At 50.1% G+C, this 21358-nt stretch overlaps 1 protein-coding gene across 1 annotated transcript; it reads right to left on the bottom strand.

Moving 5' to 3' along the window:
- Positions 5984-21321, bottom strand: UBFD1 (ubiquitin family domain containing 1). The gene is made up of 7 exons (XM_018040769.1): positions 21031-21321; positions 20517-20846; positions 19000-19208; positions 16384-16449; positions 16126-16231; positions 12033-12115; positions 5984-9620 (listed from the first exon to the last, which is right to left on the bottom strand). Exons 1-7 carry the CDS (start codon positions 21053-21055, stop codon positions 9510-9512), a joined length of 930 nt encoding a protein of 309 aa, XP_017896258.1. The 5' UTR covers positions 21056-21321; the 3' UTR covers positions 5984-9509.

Genomic DNA, 21358 nt, shown 5'->3' with positions numbered 1-21358 from the left:
TACTTGCTTTACTTTTAGCGGAACTTCTAGTATGCAGGAGGAAGGAGATCACAGTCGTGTACTTAAGTAGGAAGTAGCGTCGTTGCAGAGGTGCAGGGACTGGCTGTGTGATCCTCAGCCGGCAGAGAATCTCGTGGCTGAGGGACGGGGTGACAGGACTCTGCAGTCTGGTGTGGGGTTTGGGCCACACACCTGCTTCTCCTGGAGGTACCCGGTGTTGCCAGTTCCTTCTGTGTCACTTTAGAACCACTACAGACAAGAAAGCAGTCACATTTCCCTCCTTTTTAAGTAAACAGGAAGCATTCATTGCTATGCTACATTTTTAAACACTTAAGATATTCTTGGAAAACTGCAAAATTGGAACATAAGGGACTGCCTCTTTCTTTTTCCCAGCTGCATTTATTCAAACAAATAGTTTGCTTATTAGGCACTAGAGATCCAACAGGCAAAAAAGTAGGCTGCACAGGACTCCTGATTGGAACGTACCTTAATTTAATATCTGGGGTAAATGTTCTGTCTGTTTTATCTCCCACAGCAACTACACATTTTGCCAAAAATTGCAAATGTGTTTGTTGCTGCCTAAAATCCTGAAGTCAGCAGTACTGCCACTACAGCAAAGAGATTGCTAAAATCTTAACCACATGCCTGCCGTGAAGTGGCCCACTCATAACCATTCTGTGGAAGTCTTAAAGAAGCCAGAATGAGGCAGTGGGAGAGGTGCGGGGAACAACCACACATTATTTGGTGACAGTGGTATTTAGGATCTGGGTGCATGTTCAAACAGCCAAGGCCTTTCTGGTCTAAAAACTTGCTGTGAAGTTCTTTGAGAAACCAGTGTGCCCCTATACATAGGCAGCAAACTGGCCAAATACAGCATTCCAAAGCGTGTCAGTCGGAACAAACAGGAGGATCAGTGTGTCTGCTGCAGGCAGGTCCCTTTGGGAAGGGGCGGCTGGGAGGCCTGTGACGACCTGCGTCTGGGGCCAGTGCTGTTCTGTCTCCTCCGAACAGCCAGGGCACTCGTGCAGCCAATGTGACTACGGTGTGCCGGCCACTGCGGAGCACTCCCCCAGGCTGGGCCTTGGGTCACAAGTGTAAGGTCTGCTCACTGGAAGCTCACCATCTGGTAAAGGAGACCGTGAAAATCCATGTGCTGTTTCATATTCGGCATCACCAATGATACCAAGCATTGACTGAGCTGCTCCTGAGGTCATGAGAGGACACGTCACCTTCGTGGTATTCTTCATCCAACTGATCATGAAACAAATCCAGAAGGTAGGACTTTAAAAAAAACTGACGTGGAACAGAAAGGACAGGGTAACTAAATTAAAGGAGACCAGAGACACATTAACTTCACGGGAAATGTGAAGCTTGAAAGGTTTGGGGAGAAAAACAGGACATTTTGAGGACAACTGGACTCTACACAGGTGATAAAACAATGTTAAATTTCTTACATATAATCAGTATTATGTAGTGAACTAACCTTATGCTCAGGAGAACTTAGAAGTGAAGCAGCAAGATGTCTGTAGGTGACTGTATTTATCTGGCTGCTCTGGGTGTTAGTTGTGGCATGTGGGATGTAGTTCTCTGATCAGGTATTGAACCTGGGCCCCCAGCATGGGGAGCTTGAAGTCTTAGCCACTAGACCACCAGGGAAGTCCCTGTAGGTAACTTTTGAATGGTTCAGGAAAAAGAAAAAAGAAATGGTAGCAGTGTTAACAGATGGTGACTAGGTGACAGCCCGTCAACTATCCTGTTTGAAATTTGTGAAGGAGAAGACAACATGATAGGGTGTAACAAAGTATATGGACAGCATTCAGCTGGATATCCCACAGTGTGGGGTCAGTTCAATGGGGACAGTTTTACACGATGAAAAATCGGTATTTTATTTTAAAAGTGAAAGTGAGTCACTCAGTCGTGTCTGACTCTTTGCAACCCCATGGACTATACAGTCCAGGGAATTCTCCAGGCCAGAATACTGAAGTGGGTAGCCTTTTTCCTTCTCCAGGGGATCTTCCCAACCCAGGGATTGAACCCAGGTCTCCCACATTGCTGGCAGATTCTTTACCAGCTGAGCCACAGAACAGACTATAAACAGCAGGATTCCATTTCCATACGACACATACCAAAATGCTAGATTACCACCATGTGGTAGAAATACCTTGGCTTATTTTTGTTAATCAGTGTTTTCTAAATATAAACACGTGTAAAAAGTAAGAAATCTGTGAAAACAGGGAGTTCATTAGGAGTCGAGGCTTGGGAAAGGCACTCCCAAGCAGTGAAGCCTGGGCTGTATTCCTAAGGCTCTGCCGGGGTCAGCCCCTTGGCACGCGCAGGAGCCACGGCAGCACCACGTGAGCACAGGAGGGGAAATGCCGTTGGTTCAGGCCGGGGTTATGACTGGAGGGTGAAATCCTGGGCGGGGTGGCCTCTGGTTAAAGCTGTGGCTGGGATCAGGTCACGAAGCAGGGCCTCATTGTCTTTTGAGGAACTTGTAGGCAGCAGGCGCAGGATTCCCCAGAGCAGACGCAGTCGCCATACTCGAGCTCAGTGGTTGGCAGCTGGCTGTGCAAAGGGTAAACTGAAGGGGATGAAAGTGCTGGGCACTAGAAGAACCCAAGAGAAAGATGCAGATTTGGAGGTTGGGATAAAGAGAAGAGGGATTACAAAAATACTCTGGGGATAAAAATAGCAGGTGGTCAGATGACAGAGGAAGTGAGAGTCTAGGGTATCTCTCAAGTTCATGGCTTGGGGCTACTGGTCCTGGGTGAGCTGCTATCTGTAAGAGGGAAGAGAGGAGGGTCAGACTGAAGAGGGATACAGGGGCTTTCCTGGTGGCCCAGCCAGTTAAGACTCCATGCTTCCACTGAACTGGGACGCGGGTTCAGTCCCTGACCAGGGAACTAAAATCTGGCATGCCACATGGAGTGGCCAAAAAGGAAAAAGAAAGGGATATCGTTTCAGTTTGGGATGTTGGATTTACTCGGATACCCGAACAGATGACAGATAATGGTCTAGAACTCTAGGCTGGAGTATGTTTGTGAGGCGCCTCCTCTGGACCTGCTCCCTCCTGCTTTGAAGTTCCTCTGTGGATACCCCGACTCTGATAAGGGATTTACGTGGGAATGACTGACCCTCTGCTCATGAGGTGGCCTCTTGGTGCTTAAGCCTAAAGTGAACTCTGCTCGCTTCAGGGATGGAACACAGCTGGTGTGGAGAGCTAGAACTACGTGAGACTTACCTACCATTTGAGATTTCTCTATCAAGCCCATGTACTATTTACTGTCTCGATTTTTTAAATGGTGGCCAAGCAATAAATATCAAGGTTCAAAGTTAAAAAAACAACTCACAAACATATGTTAGTACCCTTAAGATAAATAAACCAGGGAGAAAAAAGAAAAAAATTATGAAACCAAAACAAAGTAGCCAAGCTCTTTCCTAAGTTCTCAACAATAAGACCAGCATCTCGGAGCACAGACTCTGGGGTCAGGAACATCTGGATTCTGAATCACAGCCTCAGTCTGTGACAGGAATGTGACCTTGGCTAGGTCTCTTCTCAAAGTTTCCTCCGACGGGTAAAGGGGCGGACAAGAGGTGATGGAGTGGTGACAGTGGAACGCACATACTTTATCTGTCCCGGTGCCTGGCAGTGGACAGACTCAATGCAAGAGCTGATGTTAAACAACATCCTGGAGAGAGGGTTCAGGAGCACCCATTCTTTACCGAGGCTGGAGCCCTGCAGAAGGTCCTTTCCCAGTAACTGGCCTGACGCAGAGCATGAGGCCCAGAGCCTGCCGGGTGGCCTGCCACAGCTGCGGTCTTCTATAGTCTGGAGCGTTCATCTGAAAGCCCCAGACTCGCAGTGAACTGAAGTCACCGGGAACAACACGTCTCGGATGCTGAGGTTATTGTGTCTCTGGGTAACACGCCAGTAACAGCCCTGTCTGGTATTTCTACTCTGGAATTCTTGGGCAAGAAAACACTTCTCTTTCCCTCGGGGTTGCATCTGCTAGAAGCTGAGTCAACAGAGAACAAAGCAGAGCTGAGAGCTGGAGGGTCAGGCGCCCGATGTGACTTGGGGACCCACACAGGCCTAGGTCTGACACTGGACTTTCTGGTTACAATCCCCTTGCATAATTCACATGAACTGGGTTTGTCCTCAGTCGTGGATCCCTGCAGTCAGCAAGTCTCACATGTGGGAGGGAGGGCAGGGCAGAGAACAAGGCGACTCTGCCAGGTGGGGGCGCCAGTTCACGACCACGACCAGAACCACAGCTCCAGAAGCCTTGGTAACAGGGTAACTAACACTCAAGACAGGAAGGAGACAGCAGGGGGTCAGGATACAAATGATGATTAGAGACACATGGAGGGGAGGTTTCTTTAAAGGGAGAGCAAGGCTAGCAACGACAAAGTTAAAAGGATATTAAAAAAAAAAAGACAGGCCTCAGAAGCGTAAGAATTATTGAGAACCATTCTAGAAGATGTATTAACTAGTATTACTAATTTCACATGGTCTATATATTAGGTGATATTACTGAATTGATATTCGTTTTTAGGTGAGGTACCCGTGTCGTGCTAAGGCGTAATAATGGCCTTACTCTTTGGAGATGCTGCTTACGTATCCACACGAAACATGTCATGGCATCTGTAAGGCGGTCAAATGACTCAGCAAAATAAAGTATGCATGTGAAGAGAAGGCAAATGGAGTTAACGTTTTTAACAACTGGTGAACCCACGTGAAAGCACGAAGCGGTCACTAGCATTTTTCAACTATCTGTAGGTTTGAAAATGTACAAAAAAGGGAAGACAGCAAGCAATTACAATGAGATAGAGAGGAAAGTGGTGAAAATAGAAGAAACTTGAGAGTCAGGAGCTATAAAATGAGGGGAAGAGTAGGGAGGGGTCTATCAGTAGACTAAGACAGGCTACTAAGGCTTCAGAACAAAAACAGCCTCGAGAAACTGGGAGAGGCAGAGGTTAATCCCAGCTGAAAACGGCCCAGTGGGGTCGGCAGAGGCCTCCTGGGTGGAAGCACAGCAACTTCCTACAAGCAGGGTGAGTTAGACAGGCCACTTCGGGCAAAAGCAGGAAGTCCTCGCCTCTTGCCCTCATGACCGTGTTTTGTGAGGTCCCTGCTGTCGAGTGTTCTGATGGTTACCCACAGTTAAGAAAATGCCAAGGTGTCTCCCCCCAAAATATGGTACGATATTCAGAGCGGAGTTCATCTCATTCTCTGTCTGAGGAGGCTCAATCACCCTACCCGGTTTAAGATGCCTCCAGGAACAATTCGGAAGTGCCCTTTATGCAGACAGAAGATTCCCCAGGGGCATCAGGCCACAGACAGCATGGAGCACAGCCCCACCCCCAAACAATCAGAACCTTAAGAATCTAACGGTGTGGTTCAAGGATTGTGAGGCAATGGGAAACTACATAGAGCCAGGAAGGGGCAGTGAGACCAGAACCTTCAGGAACATTTACCAAGTAGGGCGAAGAGGAGAGAGGGTCCAATGGGAGCAGTGCTGGGTCAAAACCAATTCTGCCAACTACAGTCACTGCCCATGCCCAGGTCTCTGCTTTCATCCTGCTGCTGGTAACAGACCTCCCTCCCCCGTCCTGGGTCTTTGTGGCTTGTGGCTGAAGCTGCAGCTCCGTCTCAGTGTTTGATCAGACGTGTCCTGGCAGAGTGAGGACTGCGTGGCGGCCTGCCCTCCAACCCCTGGAGGCCAGGTAGGGGAAGGCCCTGACCGGGACCTGGCTGACCGCCAAGCTGGGAGCTGGACTCACACGGAGTGCATCACGTTGGATCCCTTTATCAGCTATTTTCAGCAGGAACAAATGTGGATATACCCAAGAGCCAAACAAGGAAGATGGTAACATGGTACCCCACAACTGGACAAAAAATGACTCCAGGTCCAGTTTCAATGTTCGTCAATCCCCAGTACAGATCAGGCGCATGAAGAATTTGAAGGAAAAGGAGACGCAATTAATTATCAAACTTTAATTGATAGACTAATCTTACAGGATAAACAATAATAAGACAGCTAGTCAAGGTTACACTTTAAAAAAAAAATTTTCCAGCAGCGCAAATCTAATAGACTAAATACGTTCATCTCCTCCCAAACAGGCATTTGATTAAAAACAAAACCAGAACAGAGTGTACACCACAAGGGAAACATGGTACTTACGTACATTGTCAAATAAATCTGCAGAACTCGTCAGGAAAGAAAGAGATTCTTAGAAATTCAGAAAGCAGTAGAACCACCCAGCCTGGCAGGTCAACTGACCAGATGTCACGCGCACTGGAGGGCTCCCGACCACCTGCGACTTCAGAAAGGCCACCAGGCCCCGAGAAGAAGGGAACAGGTGCCAGTCCTAAGATGACTTGATCACAAAGCCTGAAGACAAAGGACTATCCTTTCCAAGACAACAGGCAAGGAGAGAAAGAGGCGGCCTCAGAGGACGGGGTGGAAAGCAAGCCGCCCTTGGCACACAGGGTCCTGCCTCTGGCAAAGAGGGCGGGCCAAGCGTGAGCACCCGGGACCGTTCCTCCAGGCACCTGGTGAAAGGGAGAGTAAGAAGCAAGGCAGCCCGTCCCAGCTGAGATCCGGCAACTGAGTGGTGAACGGAGTCTCCCTGGCCCTCGTCATGGAAAGCAGGAGCCTACAGAGGCCTCACCTGGCCCACCACGTCCACGATATGGCAAAGTGCACCCTTAGCTCAGCTTGACTTTCTTTTTAAAAAGAGCTGACGCTACTTGCAAAAGGCCCATCATCGATTAAAACTGAATACCAAACAGTTGAATACTGAACACCAAAGAGCTGGACCAAGTCTTGAGACCATCTCTCTCAGTTTTCTGAAAAGGCTGACTGAAACAGAGCTGACGGCAGGGATACCTTGTCCCTACTCTGCCAAGTGGCGGAGGGGAGGGAAGGAAAGGCTTGTTGTCCTGCGAAAGGGCTGCCAGCTCCACGAGAGAAGGCAGCCTCAAGCCCCTGCCCGCCCTCAGAGCCCCGCAAGGGGTCCTGGCCCCTCCCCAGCGAGGACTCCGCGCGGAGAGAAGCCTGAGGGAGAATGAACACCGCGAAGGGGAAGGAGTGTCTGAATTTGCTAACACAGATTTAGTCAGTACATCCTGGACCGTAAGAAGCTGACGACGAGCCCGCTCAGGGGCCGACTAACAGACTAGTGAGCGCTGCTGGGACCCCGGCACGGCTCTCACCAGACGCTGCCCCGGCGGCTCCTCTGCTCGCCGGGGCTTCCCGCAAGGGCTCCACAGGGACGGGGCGGCCAGAGCCCAAGATCGGGCCAGCACAGTTCGTGGGCTCTGGAAAGCAACGCTCGAACAGGTCCATACGAAAAGATGTCATTTACAGTATTTATATAGAAGATCTCCAAGTAAGGAAAAAAGCACCATTTTTACTTCAAATAAAAAGGCTCACACAGGCTTTGGTCCTGTTTTGAGACGACACCAGCCTGAGCGAGAAGCGGTTTGGCCCTTGGGGAGCAGGGAGTCCGGACGCACACCGTCACTGGGAGGAAGGGGCGTCACGTGGCGGGAGGCAGCCGCCCGAGCAGGGCGAGGGGGGAACCTGGTGGCAAGGGCCTTGGGGAGCAGCCCCGCGAAACGGGGACAGGACGCCTGCTTCAAGAGCGGGTGTATGGCACTGTCAGGACAAGCCTCTGGGACAGGCAGGCTGGCCAACGGAAAGAGCAGCATTCAAACCGCGATGCCATTCCACGAGCTCACGAGGCCTGTCAACTGCAGAGCGAAGCTTCCACAAGAGGGAAAGACATGCTCTTTCCTCCAGGGACTGCGGGCTGACAAGGACAGAAGAGCTGCAGGTACTGATCCTTTTGCAAGGGGTGGAAAACAGGCCGTCTCCTGGATGCTACACTTCCCAGACAAACTTGTGCCCCCCAGAAAAGCAAGAGATTTTCCTGCCTAGATCCGTAACCTGGCATGGACGACACCACGAAAAGCAAGAGTCGGTCTGGATGGGCTGGATTCTTGAACTACGGCTTAGAAGGGAAGGGCGCGGAAGATCACCATGAACTGGCTCACAAGGAATAGTCATCTTAGGCGAACACATGCTAATACATCTCACAGAAAGAAGGCTAACAGTCTAGAATCCAGAATGTGAAGTTTGGGACATCTCTTGCCAAACCTTACTATGAGGGCCTGCACCAGTGAGAGGAGAATCGCAAAGACAGCAGCAGAGCAACAGCGAACAGCACAAAGGGTATCAATCACCAAGAGACTGTCCCTCGTTCCAGAGTCAACCAAACCACTGGGAGACGACAGAACTTCACGTGGACAAAGGACGTTAAGGGCTAAACCCGGAAGAGGGAGAGCTAATCACGAAAGCCGTTTATCCCGTTTTCGATGTTGAAATCCATTGGCCAACCCACTAGGTTAGATAACTTCTTGAGAAAGGCAGCATCTCTAAACCTGGGATGAAGGACACTTGAACATAATGCATGAGAAGGACCAAATGCAGACGCGTCACTGAAAGAATCATTGGACTGCTGAAGGATTTCTCAAAAATTCTAAAGAAAGGAGGATCTGGGTCTGTGGCTGTATGGCTGTATAACTGGCTTCCACCTGGCTCCTCTCAGAGGGGCCTCTGTCGGCACACCCATGCCAAGCTGGGCCTCAAAGCCAAATCAGCAAGGGCCACAGGCAACTGTCAAAGCAGCAGTGCCGTCTCCCCAGATTGGGGCCCAAAGGGCAAGATGTTCAGACCGGAGCTGCTGGGACACACTCCGCTGCTCAGCGTATACCAGAGCCTGTGTGAGCGTCCCGACCAGACCCCTGGCTCTTCCTCTCCTGCCATGCATTCATGAGCAGCAGCGTGGCGGGAGGGAGGCCGGGCAAGGAAGTGGTGATGAGGTACAAAAGGAGGAACTGACATCTTTGGGTTTTCAGAAACAAAAATTCCCATCTAGGAAGTGAGAAAGTAAAAAGGGAAAGAATTCATTCCGAACCAGTGGACAGAGAAATATGGCTTACTAACCCCCACATTTTGCATACAATTTTATATGAAAAAGGAAAAAAAAAAACCCACCCACAACTCATCACAACGCAGTCCAAATGTTTGCAACCAAAGAGATGAAAATATTTCAGGTGAAATCACTTAAAAAAAAACAACCAAAAAACCAGAAAGCTTTTGATCATTCCTTTCTAAACACAACTGGTAGATCTACTCTCAAACACACTTAAGAGTATTCCACACAACATGTTCAGAATTCAGATTTATTGATTTCCACCGTATTGACTTTTAAAAATGGTATGAAGCTGACTGCAAGAAAGGGAACCGGTGATTTTAAGTTAAAATTAAGCTAATGGTGAAAGTACATCACCTCTGGCTTCAGTCACCACATCACCTCAGATTGGATATAGATATTTTTGAACAAAGTTCCAGAACTCTGAAATCCAGGGATGCTGCAGGCCTCTCCCAGCAATGTCCTTCACTTTGGGTCAGTCTCCTGGGCCAGAGGTGAAAGTGCTTTCAAAAATACTGCCATTTCCCCAGCACAGTGTCTTTGATTGCATCCACATATTGAGTTGGAACCCAGTACACCCAGTAGTAAGAGGCTTCCGTGGGGCCCAACTGAAACGCCTGGAAGGGAAAAAGGAAAACCAAGCGGTACTTCAGAGGTCAGGAGACTGAGCAGGCAGCACAACAGACAAGGGGAGGGCTGAGAGGTGAGCTCATTAAAATGGGAAGGGGAAAAAAAACAAAAACAACTGTGCACATGGGGAGCATTCTCCTGTCAAAAATAAATGAATAAATAAAACATAAAAAGGCGTGGGAGCGTTAGGCATAGCCGATCCTAAAGCAGTGGTTCCCGAACTCGCGTGTGCAGCAGGGCCAGCTGGGGGCTTGTTAGATCAGACTGGGGGCTCCAGCCCTGAGACTTCCTGATTCCAGAGAGTTGGGGTGGGGCCTGAGGATCTGCACGTCTAACAAGTTCCCAGGTGAGCTAATACTGCCGACCCAGACACCAGTTTGAGAACCACTGCCCTAGGCAAACCGCCACACATGCATGAGGAGACAGGAGTGTTGAAAGCAGCACTGTCAGAAATGATAAAAACCTGGAAACCACCTACATACCCATCGTAAGGGAACGCAAAATTAAAAGTGACCTACTCAGATGAACACTGGATTTACTTTTACAAGGTATGAACTGGATCTAGAGTGAATACAGACAGATCATAATGTCGAGCCAAAAAAAAGCAAGCTGCAGAATGATACATACCATGATACCATGTATGGAAACTGAAAAAACACAAAGCAATACTGTATCTTGGTCATGGATACATGTGAAAGTAAGCGCAGAGATGGGAAGGAGCCACATGATAAATCAAGACAAGGGCAAAGGGGGAGGGGAACACAGTGGGGACATATTCACTGTTGGTGGATTTTCTTTTATTTAAAGCAAGACTGAAAGCAAGCTGCAAGATATTTACAACAGTCATTTCTTGGTTGATGGATATATGGGTTTGTTTTAGTACTCTCGGTTCTTTTCGGTACTCTTTTAACATTTCTCTAAAAATGAAAAAGCACAGCCACCCTTTTCTAAGGTGAACTGTGAATCTAGTGGAGTGGCACCTGCAAAGAGGGAACAGATATCTTCAGTAAGACAAAGGCCAAGGCACTCGATGGTGCTTAGAAAAGAAAGGGGGCAATTAGAACCCACCTCTGCCAGCAACAGCTCCAGACAGAAATCGGCATTTAAACTAAATGCGAAGGCATTAGCCATCCACACCACCTCCTTAAAATATGTCCAAAATGGTCCATGCTACTTGTTGGAAATTCCTCTCCCCAGACTGTTTGAAAACTGTGGCTGTAAACCTTATGGGGTCAAACTGGTGGGACAAACCTTTCAAAAGGAGTTAAGGGAGGGGCCCAGATGACAATATTAAAGGCCAACTTTTAAAACAGAAAAAATACCTGAGCAAAAAAATAACAAATCACCTGTAAGCCTCTAAGGACTACACAGAGACTAGAGGGCCTGGGAGGAGCCTGAGCCATCACCACCTCTACCAGGAGGAGGACCAGTGAGCTGGGCACCCAGGGCTGCACTGCCAACCATGGCCTGGGGCAACCCTGCGCCACCAGACCCCCACAGGGCAGCACAGGGGCCACAACTGGCTGACTTCCTAGAGCCAGGGGCCCTGCCATCTGCCAAGAGAAGGGTCACAGCTGGATATGCCCTCTTCCCGGACTTTCCAATGCCTCCCTCTACTGCAAACTCTACGCCAGCCGCGTGCGGCCGTTCCTCCTTGGGACAGGGCTGACTCGGCTACAGCACAGTCGTCTCCTCCGACTGAGCAGGGCGGGCGGCCCCACTCGCACCCTATCGCTGCTCAGGTCCCGTCCCTGCCACAGCGACTTTGGAGCGAGGCGGCTCAACTTCATTTTTAAAGCAGCCCCTTGAACAGTGCTGGGAGAGCGGAAGGGCTCTGCCTCGCTGCTCAGGGTTGCTCATCCCTGCTCTGCTCTGCAGACCTGGAGAACATCTCCAGAGGCTCTGTCTGCAGAGGAGCAGCCACTCTCCTGAGCGCAACTCCAGGCAGAACCAGGTAAAGGCCCCACCCTCCCCACAGGGTCCTCAGCCACTCGAGGGCAGCCCCCCGGGGTAAGCACTTCACGGCAGAAGGGGGCAGCCTGATGCCCTCACAGGCATCAAGGCTAGTGGGAGGCTCTGTTTCATACACGAGGCAAAACTTAAAATGAAGACCCACAAGCCATTAACCTCCTCTTTGCATTTATTTTCCTGGTCTAAAAACAAAATATTACAGATATGAGAGACACGCAAGAGATAAAAACGTATCCCCTTTAAACTGCGTGAAGGTGGCGGGTGGAGCGGGGGGAGGGGTCAGCTGCAAAATCAACAGAACTAGTAGATCACGGATTAAGCTCTAAGAATTCGAAGACAACAGGAGGCTCTTAAGACTGTTGTCTTCTCAACACTGAGCTCTCCCCTCCCTGCTGGAGGCGGTGCAGGCGAGGCCGCCGGCCACTTACCATCATGTGATAGTCCTCGTGCCCTTCGATGGGCTCGCTGACCACGTTTTTAATGGAACCCATGGGCAGTTTCTCAGTCCGCTCTAAGTTGAGAGGGATCACAGAGATCATTAAAGGCCCCCCCACCCCTCCTCAGGGCTGGCGGCTGGGGGGTCCACCCCCACCCTCACCTTCTGGCCAGTGCACCTCAAGCCCTGTTTGGGAGGTGGGGACTTCCTAGGAGCAAGCGGGGAACAGCACTTGGCAGGTGTGCATTACAGGCTTCCGAGAGCATAGATAGAGCCATCCTGGCGTTTCTCTGCGGAGCCTGACGACTGACAAACACCCAAGAAACTCCTCTGCACCCTTGTCGCCAAGCCCAGCCCTGGCTGAGGTCTTTGGTGCCTGGGATAGTCAAGGGACCAGGAGGAGGCAGCTGTACCCCCTGCTACTTATACAGGAAGGCGGCTGCTTGGGGTTTTACGACCAGTTTCTATCCCTTGATCCTGCCCACTCCCCCTGCCAGCCCCTCTCCTTCCCCCTCCCTAGTCTCCTATCCTGATCCTGCCCACTCCCCCTCCCAGCCCCTTCCCTCCCCAGCCTCCCACCCTGATCCTGCCCACTCCTCCTCCCAGCCCCTTCCCTCCCCAGTTTCCCACCCCTCCAAACACACACACTTGAACAAGCTCTCTGAGAACATCCATAACCTCTTCTGGTTAACCCTCAGGAGGTACTCATCACATCGGGTCAGAAAAGCCCTTCTGCAGCAAGTCTAAGGATGGCAGGTAAGAAAGAGGCGGCAGCAAGGCATGCCTGGAGTGAGAGGAGACTGGAGACAAGCAGCACAAAAGGGGGCGATGGCGCCTGTGCGGACACCTCGGGACAGGGAGCTCTCAGCAAAAGGTGAACCGTGCTGGGAAAAGCTCACTACGGGCTTTGCACCAAGCAAAAATCTAAAAAAGAGGCAAGCTGACAAAACCCCAGGAACTCAGAGCCCTGGACCGTCATCTAGCTGGTGGCTTGAGACACGTAACTTCTATCCTACAGGCCTTGGTCTCTGAAAAGGAGGGTGGGGAGATGGGGCCTGAATATGCTCATTCAGATTTTGACTTTCTGAGTGGCTCTAACAGTCACCCACAGGCAGGATCTGACCAGCACTGGTCTTTCATGATGGAAACTGTTTTAAACATCAGCCATTTTGAACTGTCCAGAGATTTCACACAAAAACATGGACTTCTGGCTTCTCCTGAAAACACGGAAGATTCAACAATCCTGGGCCCACATTCCTAAGTGACAGCAATCAGCTAGATTAGAGACCTGAGAGCCCTACACACAGGGCACATATTCCCGGTGACAGCTTCACGAGGTCACGTCCCATCTCCTGCCTGGAGCTCATTCTTGCTCCGCCGGGCCTGAGGCTGTCGGTACTGCCTCCCACGCACACTAGCAAGGACAGTTTAAGCCACAAGCAGGAGCCATTGCATGCCGCTCCATAAAGCACCCCGTTGAGAAAGACATCAACGAACTGCTGGGACGGTCACTTCAGCAGAAAGATGAAGCCAGTGGCTGGAAGCCAACTCCCAGAACAAGCCGTCCTCCTAGGACAGTGCTTAGGAAACGCAGGGGGCAGGACTCCTGGGCCCACAGTAAGAACAAAGCCTGAAGGGACACTGATACCACTGCCTGGGTGGGAATGGAAATCCTGGCCCTGGTCACCCTTTGAAGATGTGCATGTTCACAGCCAGGCTCTTTAATGAGGCTGGTGAGCCACGAGGCTCTCAACAGCTCTGAACCCTGATCCACCAAGATTCTTCCAGAGCTCTGCCTTCAGGCCATAGCAAAAAGGTGGCAGCTTCTATGAGCTAAAGCAAAACCTCTAACATACGGAAGGGAGGCTGTCATTAGCCCCAGCAGTTAGGCCATTGTTTCCTATAGAACTTCACCACCCGGAAACATTCCCTAGGAACCAACGAAGGCTTACACACTCAGTCCTCATCCAGTTCCCCTACCTGCACCCACCCTCCCGGCCAGCAGTCTTGATCCTGGCCTCCCAGTAGGCTGCAGGAGTGAAAGCGCAGGCCAAGGAAGAGACAGGGTTCTGGCAGGTCTGCGTATGATGGAGAAGTAAGCCAACTCCCCTGCAAGGTCACGAGTAAGTGAGGATCTGACCGAGATGGGGCAGCCCATGACTGAAGAAAACTGATGATGTGCCAGGCTCTGTGGAAGAGAATGACCTACTACAGAGTTCAAAAGCCCCTGGGAAGACCGGGAAAGCCCTTAAGTTTTATGCACAACTTGCCTTGCCCAATTGTTAGAAAACTCAAGTATCTTGCCGGTTTAGGTCTTTGTCCATTTTAAGAATCAAGATTGGGTTAAAAACAAGAAACCTACTTTCACATTTTAAGATGATTACAATCTCATTCCCCGTCACTCCTGCTCCAATTACTTTCCCTAAAACTGTGGTCCCATTTTGGGATTCCCTGGTGTCTCAGATGGTAAAGAATCTGCCTACAATGTGGGAGACCTGGGTTCAATCCCTGGCTCTGGAAGATCCCCTGGAGAAGGGAATGGTAACCCACTCTAGTATCCTTATCTGTGGGAATCCGTGGATATAGAAGCCACAGTCCGTGGGGGTGGAAAGGGTCAGACACAACTGAGCAATTAACACCTCCTTGGTCCCATTTTAAGCAGAATCATACTAAATGGCCTGTCCCTGAAACCAGCTAACCTTACACAACGCGCACCACTGTACTGCTCCTTACATCTGCCTCGAACTCTGAATACCTGCAGTGCTGGCCAGAAACAGGGAAACCGGGCATGTCTGGTTCCCTCCAGGAGTCTGATGGGGGACAGGTAAGTCTGAGAGTAAAGAGCGCTCCAGGGATAAAGCAGGGTGCTCTGTGGACAGAAGCAGCAGCAGCTCATTTGCAGGGTGGAGAGATATCAGGGAAGGCTTCCTTAGAAGAGCATGTTTAAGTAGGACCTTGGAAGATTTTTGTTAATAACAGGAACAGGAAGTAGGCATCCCGGGCAAAGGCACAGCATGACTGAAACATGAGCTGTGCAAAGCATGGTGGGAAGCTCATGGAGTGACGCAGCTCAAGTATGCAGGGCACAACAGGGCAAGTGGGGCAGGAAGCTGGGTCAAAAATCTGAACGCGAACCCCACGGTTGAGAATACTGGACACTAGGTTGAGGCATCTGAACTTGGCCTTAAAGAGCCCAAAGTTTTTGAGGACTTGACCCAGTGAGGAAAAAGCAGTGTGGAAGATGGGCAGGACAGAAGAGATCGCAGATGGGGTTGGCACAGAGGTTAACTTGCTTTAACAAAGTTCACAGATGCCAGGAATCAACAGGCACAACAGAGGGGAAAAGAAAGAGATGCAGATAATTCTGGAATGTAACTGATAAGACTTTGAACCATCTGGGAGAAGGGAGAGGGGCAGCAGTCAGAGACACTTCCCAGCAAACAGCATGCCTGACTCCCGGACACAGGCAGGGAAAGTGGCGGGAGCAGGGGGCAACCAGGCAAGGAGGGAAGGCAGGTCCTGAGCCCAGGCAGCCTCTGGCCTACAGCGGCCAGGCAGGCGACACATGTGAGCAAAGCTGGCCACAGTAAAAGGCAAACGGGACAGTGAGGGCTACAGCACGGCCCACCGGAAACGGCTACTTGGTGCCAGCTGATCTCCGTGTGCCACGTGAAAATGGAGGTCCCGAACAGCTAGACCTTTTGCTTCTTTTCAAGAGAAGCCAAAACAAAAAATGAACAAACAAAAAAACTTTGATCCAGTGAAATCTCCTGATTTTCACAGACTGTGTGTAAACTCAGAAAACCCTTGTCCACAGACAGGACCTGGCCCGCACGCCACACAGTTTGGAACCTCTGGTTCTGGCTACAACTGAAGAGCCAATGTTTGATGGATTGGCTCTGAGATCAGACTGAAGAGAATGAGGGAAGAGGGCCCAAATAGAGGTGAGCATCAAAAAGCAAAATCTAAAGCAAGCAAAGCACAGGGGAGAGAGATTCCAGACTGAGGAGCAGAGATGAGCCCGAGCCCAAGCCCTGCTGGGTGCCAGAGGCAGCGAGCCAGGAAGAGGCGAGGCCAGCCCGTACCTTTAGTGCCGATCCACAGCTGGTCTTGTTCTAGCTTAAAGGTAAGCCTTACTTTTCCGCCAGACTTGTTGTACATGCCAGATAATGGTACAGCTGGCAGGCGCTCCTGGGGGCACAAGAGCACGGTAAGAGAGAGGAACCAGTAAAAAAGGCGAGGCAGGAGAAGACAGGAGTCGAGGACACGACTGCAGGAACCTCAAGAAGGCAGAGGTGGAGGCTGGTTCCTTTTCAGAATGCTCACAAAGGAGTTTGGCTTACCTGAGCACCCTTGACAGACGGCATCACGTCTTCAGGTTTTCCTTTATCCAACACTTTTCTGTGTTGCTATAAGTCAGAAAAAGATAATTATATGAAACAGCTGACTGCATTTCTGTCTTTTACTACCTCTCTGAAAAACAGGATGAAGCAAGCCTTAATATTTTGGTTCAAAAGCTTGTCCTGACTACAGATTATGGGTCCCTGACACTACAGGGCAGTGCTGTCCAGCAAAAATTTCTGTGATGGGAATACTCTGTACCTGTACTGTCCAAAACAGTAGCCAAGAGCCACTTGTGGTGGTTAAGCACTTGAAATGTGGCTAGCATAAGAACTGAATTCTTAATATTATTGAATTTTAATCAGCCACATGTGGCTACCATAGTAGACATCAAAGCTTTAGAGCAATCAGGATTTCCAGATTGCTAATTCACATAAACTCGACTTCCTTCTCTCCCTTCCCCGAAATCACCACTGAAAAGATTACACAGCTAGCTTAAAGAAAGCCACAAAGGGTGCTTGCTCTCCTGGCAGGTACAAAATGGGGACAGCCATTTCCATCAACTCAAACTCCCACAGAAACCTGTAAGGATGTGACAGTTAGCTTAGCTCCCTAGAAGGGACATTTCTTCAACAAATGGAGATTCAGCCCACTGCAGAAATCTTCCCCACTACCCCACCCTCAACCATGCTAACCAGAAAGATCAAGAGCCACTTTTCCAAAGAGAAATGTTAACTACTCTATAGCCTGACAGTAAGCCTAATTCCACTCCCTCCTCAGGAGTTTGAAGCAGCTCATAAAGGGTTGTAATTAGGCACACGGCCCCCGAAAACTGCTCTGGTCTGGCCCAAATGCCTGAGTCTTGTTTCCTCTCCATCTGTGACTTTAGAGGTACACTCGCTGTCTGGTCAAGCTAGAATTGTGGGTAATGGGTGGGTAAAGAGTAAACATTTCATTGAATTTAAGTACCAGGTGGCCACAAGCCAGTTCAAACTCTCACTGGCATGGCGGAAACCCTCTGGTTAGGAATAACTTCAAAAGTGCCAGACTACTAGCAAAAGGTCACTCTATGTGTCAGCCCCAGATTCTTGAACAAGCTGATGAAAAGCTAGGAGAATGGGTCCCTCTCATCAGGCCACCTTATGCCTCATAACTGGCATCAATGGAACAAAGCTATGTGGATCAGAAGTTTAATTTGACTCATACATCCCAAGTACCTTTTGAAGAATTTTCCCTTCACTGTGGAGAACAGTTCTAAGCCTGTTAAGCTACCATTAGTAACTCAAACCCTATATTTAAGAAGCATGTTATGCTCCAAAGGCGTGACCAGGGGAAAGACTCATGTCTGACATGTTCCTATTTGACAATTTCATATGTCGTGGCAAAGGAAGATAGGAAAATGGAAATGAACTCAACTGGTTCATATCACCCCATATCTGGAGGGGAAAATGTCCAAATAAACACCTTTTAGATGTGAACAGAGGTTTACAACCCCTTATCTGAAACCCTATGGACAAATGTTTTGTATAAACATAATACAGTTTTAAAACACATTACATGATATTCTTTGTTGGGGGTCTTGGGAAGCACCTGTCACCAAACATGTTAACATTTCTAGAGTAAAACATGACTATCAATGCTAATTCTGGTCGGGTGTTGCTGCCTAGTCTGTAAGAACACTTTTGGTTTTCAGACTTGGGGTTCTGGTAGCACATATAAGAGATTTTAAGCCTGTAACACAAAATTGTGTGCCACACTGTTGGCCATGTGCCTTGATGCCTAAGGTCACTGAAATTAATGTTGGTCAAGGTCGGTCTACTCTCCGCAGGATACAGGTTGAGTTGAGAATATCTATTATCCTGGAACACACTAAGAGTGGCCAGGAGGTTCTGTAACTACAAGCAGGGCTGGCTGGATAAGATTGCAAGTGACCGTTCTTTCAACCAGTTCCCTCCACAGTGAAACACTCTTACTTTTCCTAGTTGCAAAAGAGAATCTGAATGGCTACAGTGATCACAAAACAAGGCTGGATCTCTTCCATCTGAAACAAGCAACAGAGCATGTGAAAAATCAGACCCTCATTTCATGACCAGGAAGGAGGGAAGAAGAAAAAAATCAGTGTAGTTATCTTCCAAGTCAGCTTCATTTGGCTTCCTGAAACAGCCAGTTTCAGAGGGACCGCTGAAAGCTACTGATTTCCCTACCTATGGAGAAAAAGGCTTGTTGACTTGGGGGAAGCCACAAGCCAAAAAAACAAATGTAATCATCTGTGTGAAATGGAGGGTCAATTCTAATAGTGGCACTTTTCTCTGGTGCTAAATAGGAGAGAAACCCACATCTGTTTCCTTTCAATACCTGGTCTGAAGCCTGCCTTTACAAAGGCCTCATCCTAAAGTAGATAGACTTGAGACACACTGACCCGCCAGATGAGACAAAGATGCAAATCTCAGGTAGTTGTCACCTCCACTCAACAGCCAGCCGCACCCAACTGCTGCCATAAATTTCCATCATGGGCCCTGTCCGAAAAGGAGCTTATTCTAGAAAGGAGACAACCAGCCTAGGCTCGAGAAGACAAAGCCTCACTCTTCCTAGGACCAACAATCACACAAGAGACTCACTTTCTGCCTGCAGAGGGGCTCCTTCTTGTTCTCTTCGGCCTTTGCGTCCTGCTGGGCAGCATCTTTGGGTGTGTTTACTGCTAAAACATCATTTATCGTGGAGCCAACCACCATGATCTTGGCCCCGCTGGTCACTTTTATTTCTCTCAATGTCTTATCCTCAGGGACAAGTCCCTTATACATGACTTTCTGCATGGCAGGCGGGAGACCTTGGGAAAAGGCAGAGGACAGTAAAAAGAAGAAATGAAAAAGATTCTTTGTACAACAGACCCGTAAGTGAATACTGCTTTATCACTAATCACTGTTGTGCACTTAGGCAATTTACAACCTCTCTGAGCCTCCAGAACGTCATCAGGGTGATGACAATAGTTCCTTATATATGGATTTGCTTTAAGGACTAAGAGATGGGACAAATATAGAGCATTTAGTGCAGCACAAGGTGTTAAGTAACCAATCAATGTGTGTGCTCAGTCGTGTCCAACTCTTTGCGACCCCATGGACTGTAGTCCACCAGGCTCCTCTGACCTTGGAATTTTTCAGGCAAGAACCCACTGGAGCGGGCTGCCATTCCCTCCTCCAGGAGATCTTCCCAACCCAGGGATTGAACCTACATCTCTTATGTCTCCTGCACTGGCAGGTGGATTCTTTACCACTAGCGTCATATCCAGGACTTCCCTGGTGGCTCTGTCGGTAAAGAGTCTGCCTGCAATGCAGGAGACCTGGGTTCGATCCCTGGGTTGGAAAGATCCCCTGGAGGAGGGCATGGCAACCCACTCCAGGATTCTTGCCTGGGAAATCCCATGGACAGAGAAGCCTGGCAGGATACAGCCCACAGGGTTACAGAGAGTTGGATACAAGTGAGCAACTAAACCTACCTACCTAGTGCCATATCAGGTATTATTCCTTCCAAGTAGTTCCTCAACCACCTTGTGACTCAAATATTAAGTGAATGTCCACAAATATCACGGATATAGAAACCAATAAGGTTTCTGTTTTTATGGAGCTTACAGCCTACCCAGAAAAAGTTTAAAAAGGAAATCATTTCAGATGGCAAAGTGCTGTAAATAAGATAAATCTATGTAATAGGAGCTGCTGTGAAGGGGCCAGCATGATAGCCACCAGCAGTGTTTCCCAAAGTTCCCTTATTAGAATTACCTGAAACATTCGCTAAAAATAATCCCTGGCCACATTCCAGACCGACTGAATCAAATTCTCCAGGGGGAAGGGCCTAGAAGCTGTAAACTTAACAAACGCCTTAGGTAATTTTATTAGAGATGTTAGACACAGGAGTTAGAAACTTGGGCCTAAGAGTCAGCGCTGGGCCTGAAACCCAGCTCAGCCGATTGGCTCTGGTTTTGGATCTCATTTTCTCCATCTGAATTACGGGCACGTTACTACTTCCTTCGGCAGGCTGTCGGTAGCATTGAGAAAACTGATGGAAGAACACAGGCAACGCGATACCTAGCGTAGACAGGAGGCAGGTGCGGTGGGTAGGCTGTCAGCGCCAGGGGGATTACCTGTAATCGAGTGAATCTTCTGTTTCAGCTCGGAGCCCGTGCTGTCCAGGGGAAACTTGACGTCGTGCTTAGTCTTGTTCCAGATGATCTTCAGGTCCACCAGCTCCCTGCCCGCGCCGCCGCCCGCGTCCTCGCCGTTGCTGACCGAGGCCTGGGCCGCGGGGTCCCCAGGGGGCTGGGCCGGGGCCGGCTGAAGGCTGCCTCGCGCTGCGCAGGAGTCCTCGGCCGCCGCCCCCGCCGCGGCTTCGGCCTCCACGCAGTTGAGGGACCGCGCGGGCGCCTCGGTCGCCACGGTCTCGGCCTCCGTGTCCATGCCAGGCTCCTCCATGCCTGCAAGGGGGTTAGGGGGTGGACGCTCGCCGCGGACTGGGCCTGGAACCAGACTCTGCGCGAGGGCCGCCGGACCAATGCGCCCGAGCCAGGTTACTGGCGCCCCAGCGCCGGGCCACGTCCCCTAGGAGCGCCCGCTTCATCCCTGCCCTACCCGGGCGCCCGCCACCCCCTCCAGACTCACCATCCGGGGCTCCGGCCGCCGCCATGATGATTGTGTACAACACCCACCGCTCCCGCAGAGGCCGCCGGGAAAAGGCGAGCTGGCTGAGATTGGCCCCCGCAGCAGCCCCTAATCTTGCACAGCCTGGCCGGAAACAGGTGGAGGTTTCTATGGAGACCCGCCTCCTCCGCTTCCCCGGCCCGGCCCCTGCCACGCTCTAGCTTTCGAGAACCGAGGGGGGCGGGCCCGGGAAATTGCCCGCTTGCTAGGCTCTGCCCCCTTGAGGCCGAGCGGGGCCGCAGTCTTGGGAGGGGGGTGTGGGCTTGCAGGCTAGGAGGCTGGCGCCTTT

Source organism: Capra hircus, chromosome 25 (genome assembly GCF_001704415.2).
Source record: "Capra hircus breed San Clemente chromosome 25, ASM170441v1, whole genome shotgun sequence".
NCBI classification, from domain to species: domain Eukaryota; kingdom Metazoa; phylum Chordata; class Mammalia; order Artiodactyla; family Bovidae; genus Capra; species Capra hircus.
This window is presented reverse-complemented; position numbering and strand designations above follow the sequence as displayed.

Coding starts and splice junctions, on each gene's coding strand:
- UBFD1 (XM_018040769.1), bottom strand. CDS start 21,055: ATGGCGGCGGCCGGAGCCCCGGATG. Junction 20,847..21,030: donor GGCGGCCGGAGCCCCGGATG/GTGAGTCTGGAG, acceptor ACCCCCTTGCAG/GCATGGAGGAGCCTGGCATG. Junction 19,209..20,516: donor GAAGATTCACTCGATTACAG/GTAATCCCCCTG, acceptor CCTTTTCCCAAG/GTCTCCCGCCTGCCATGCAG.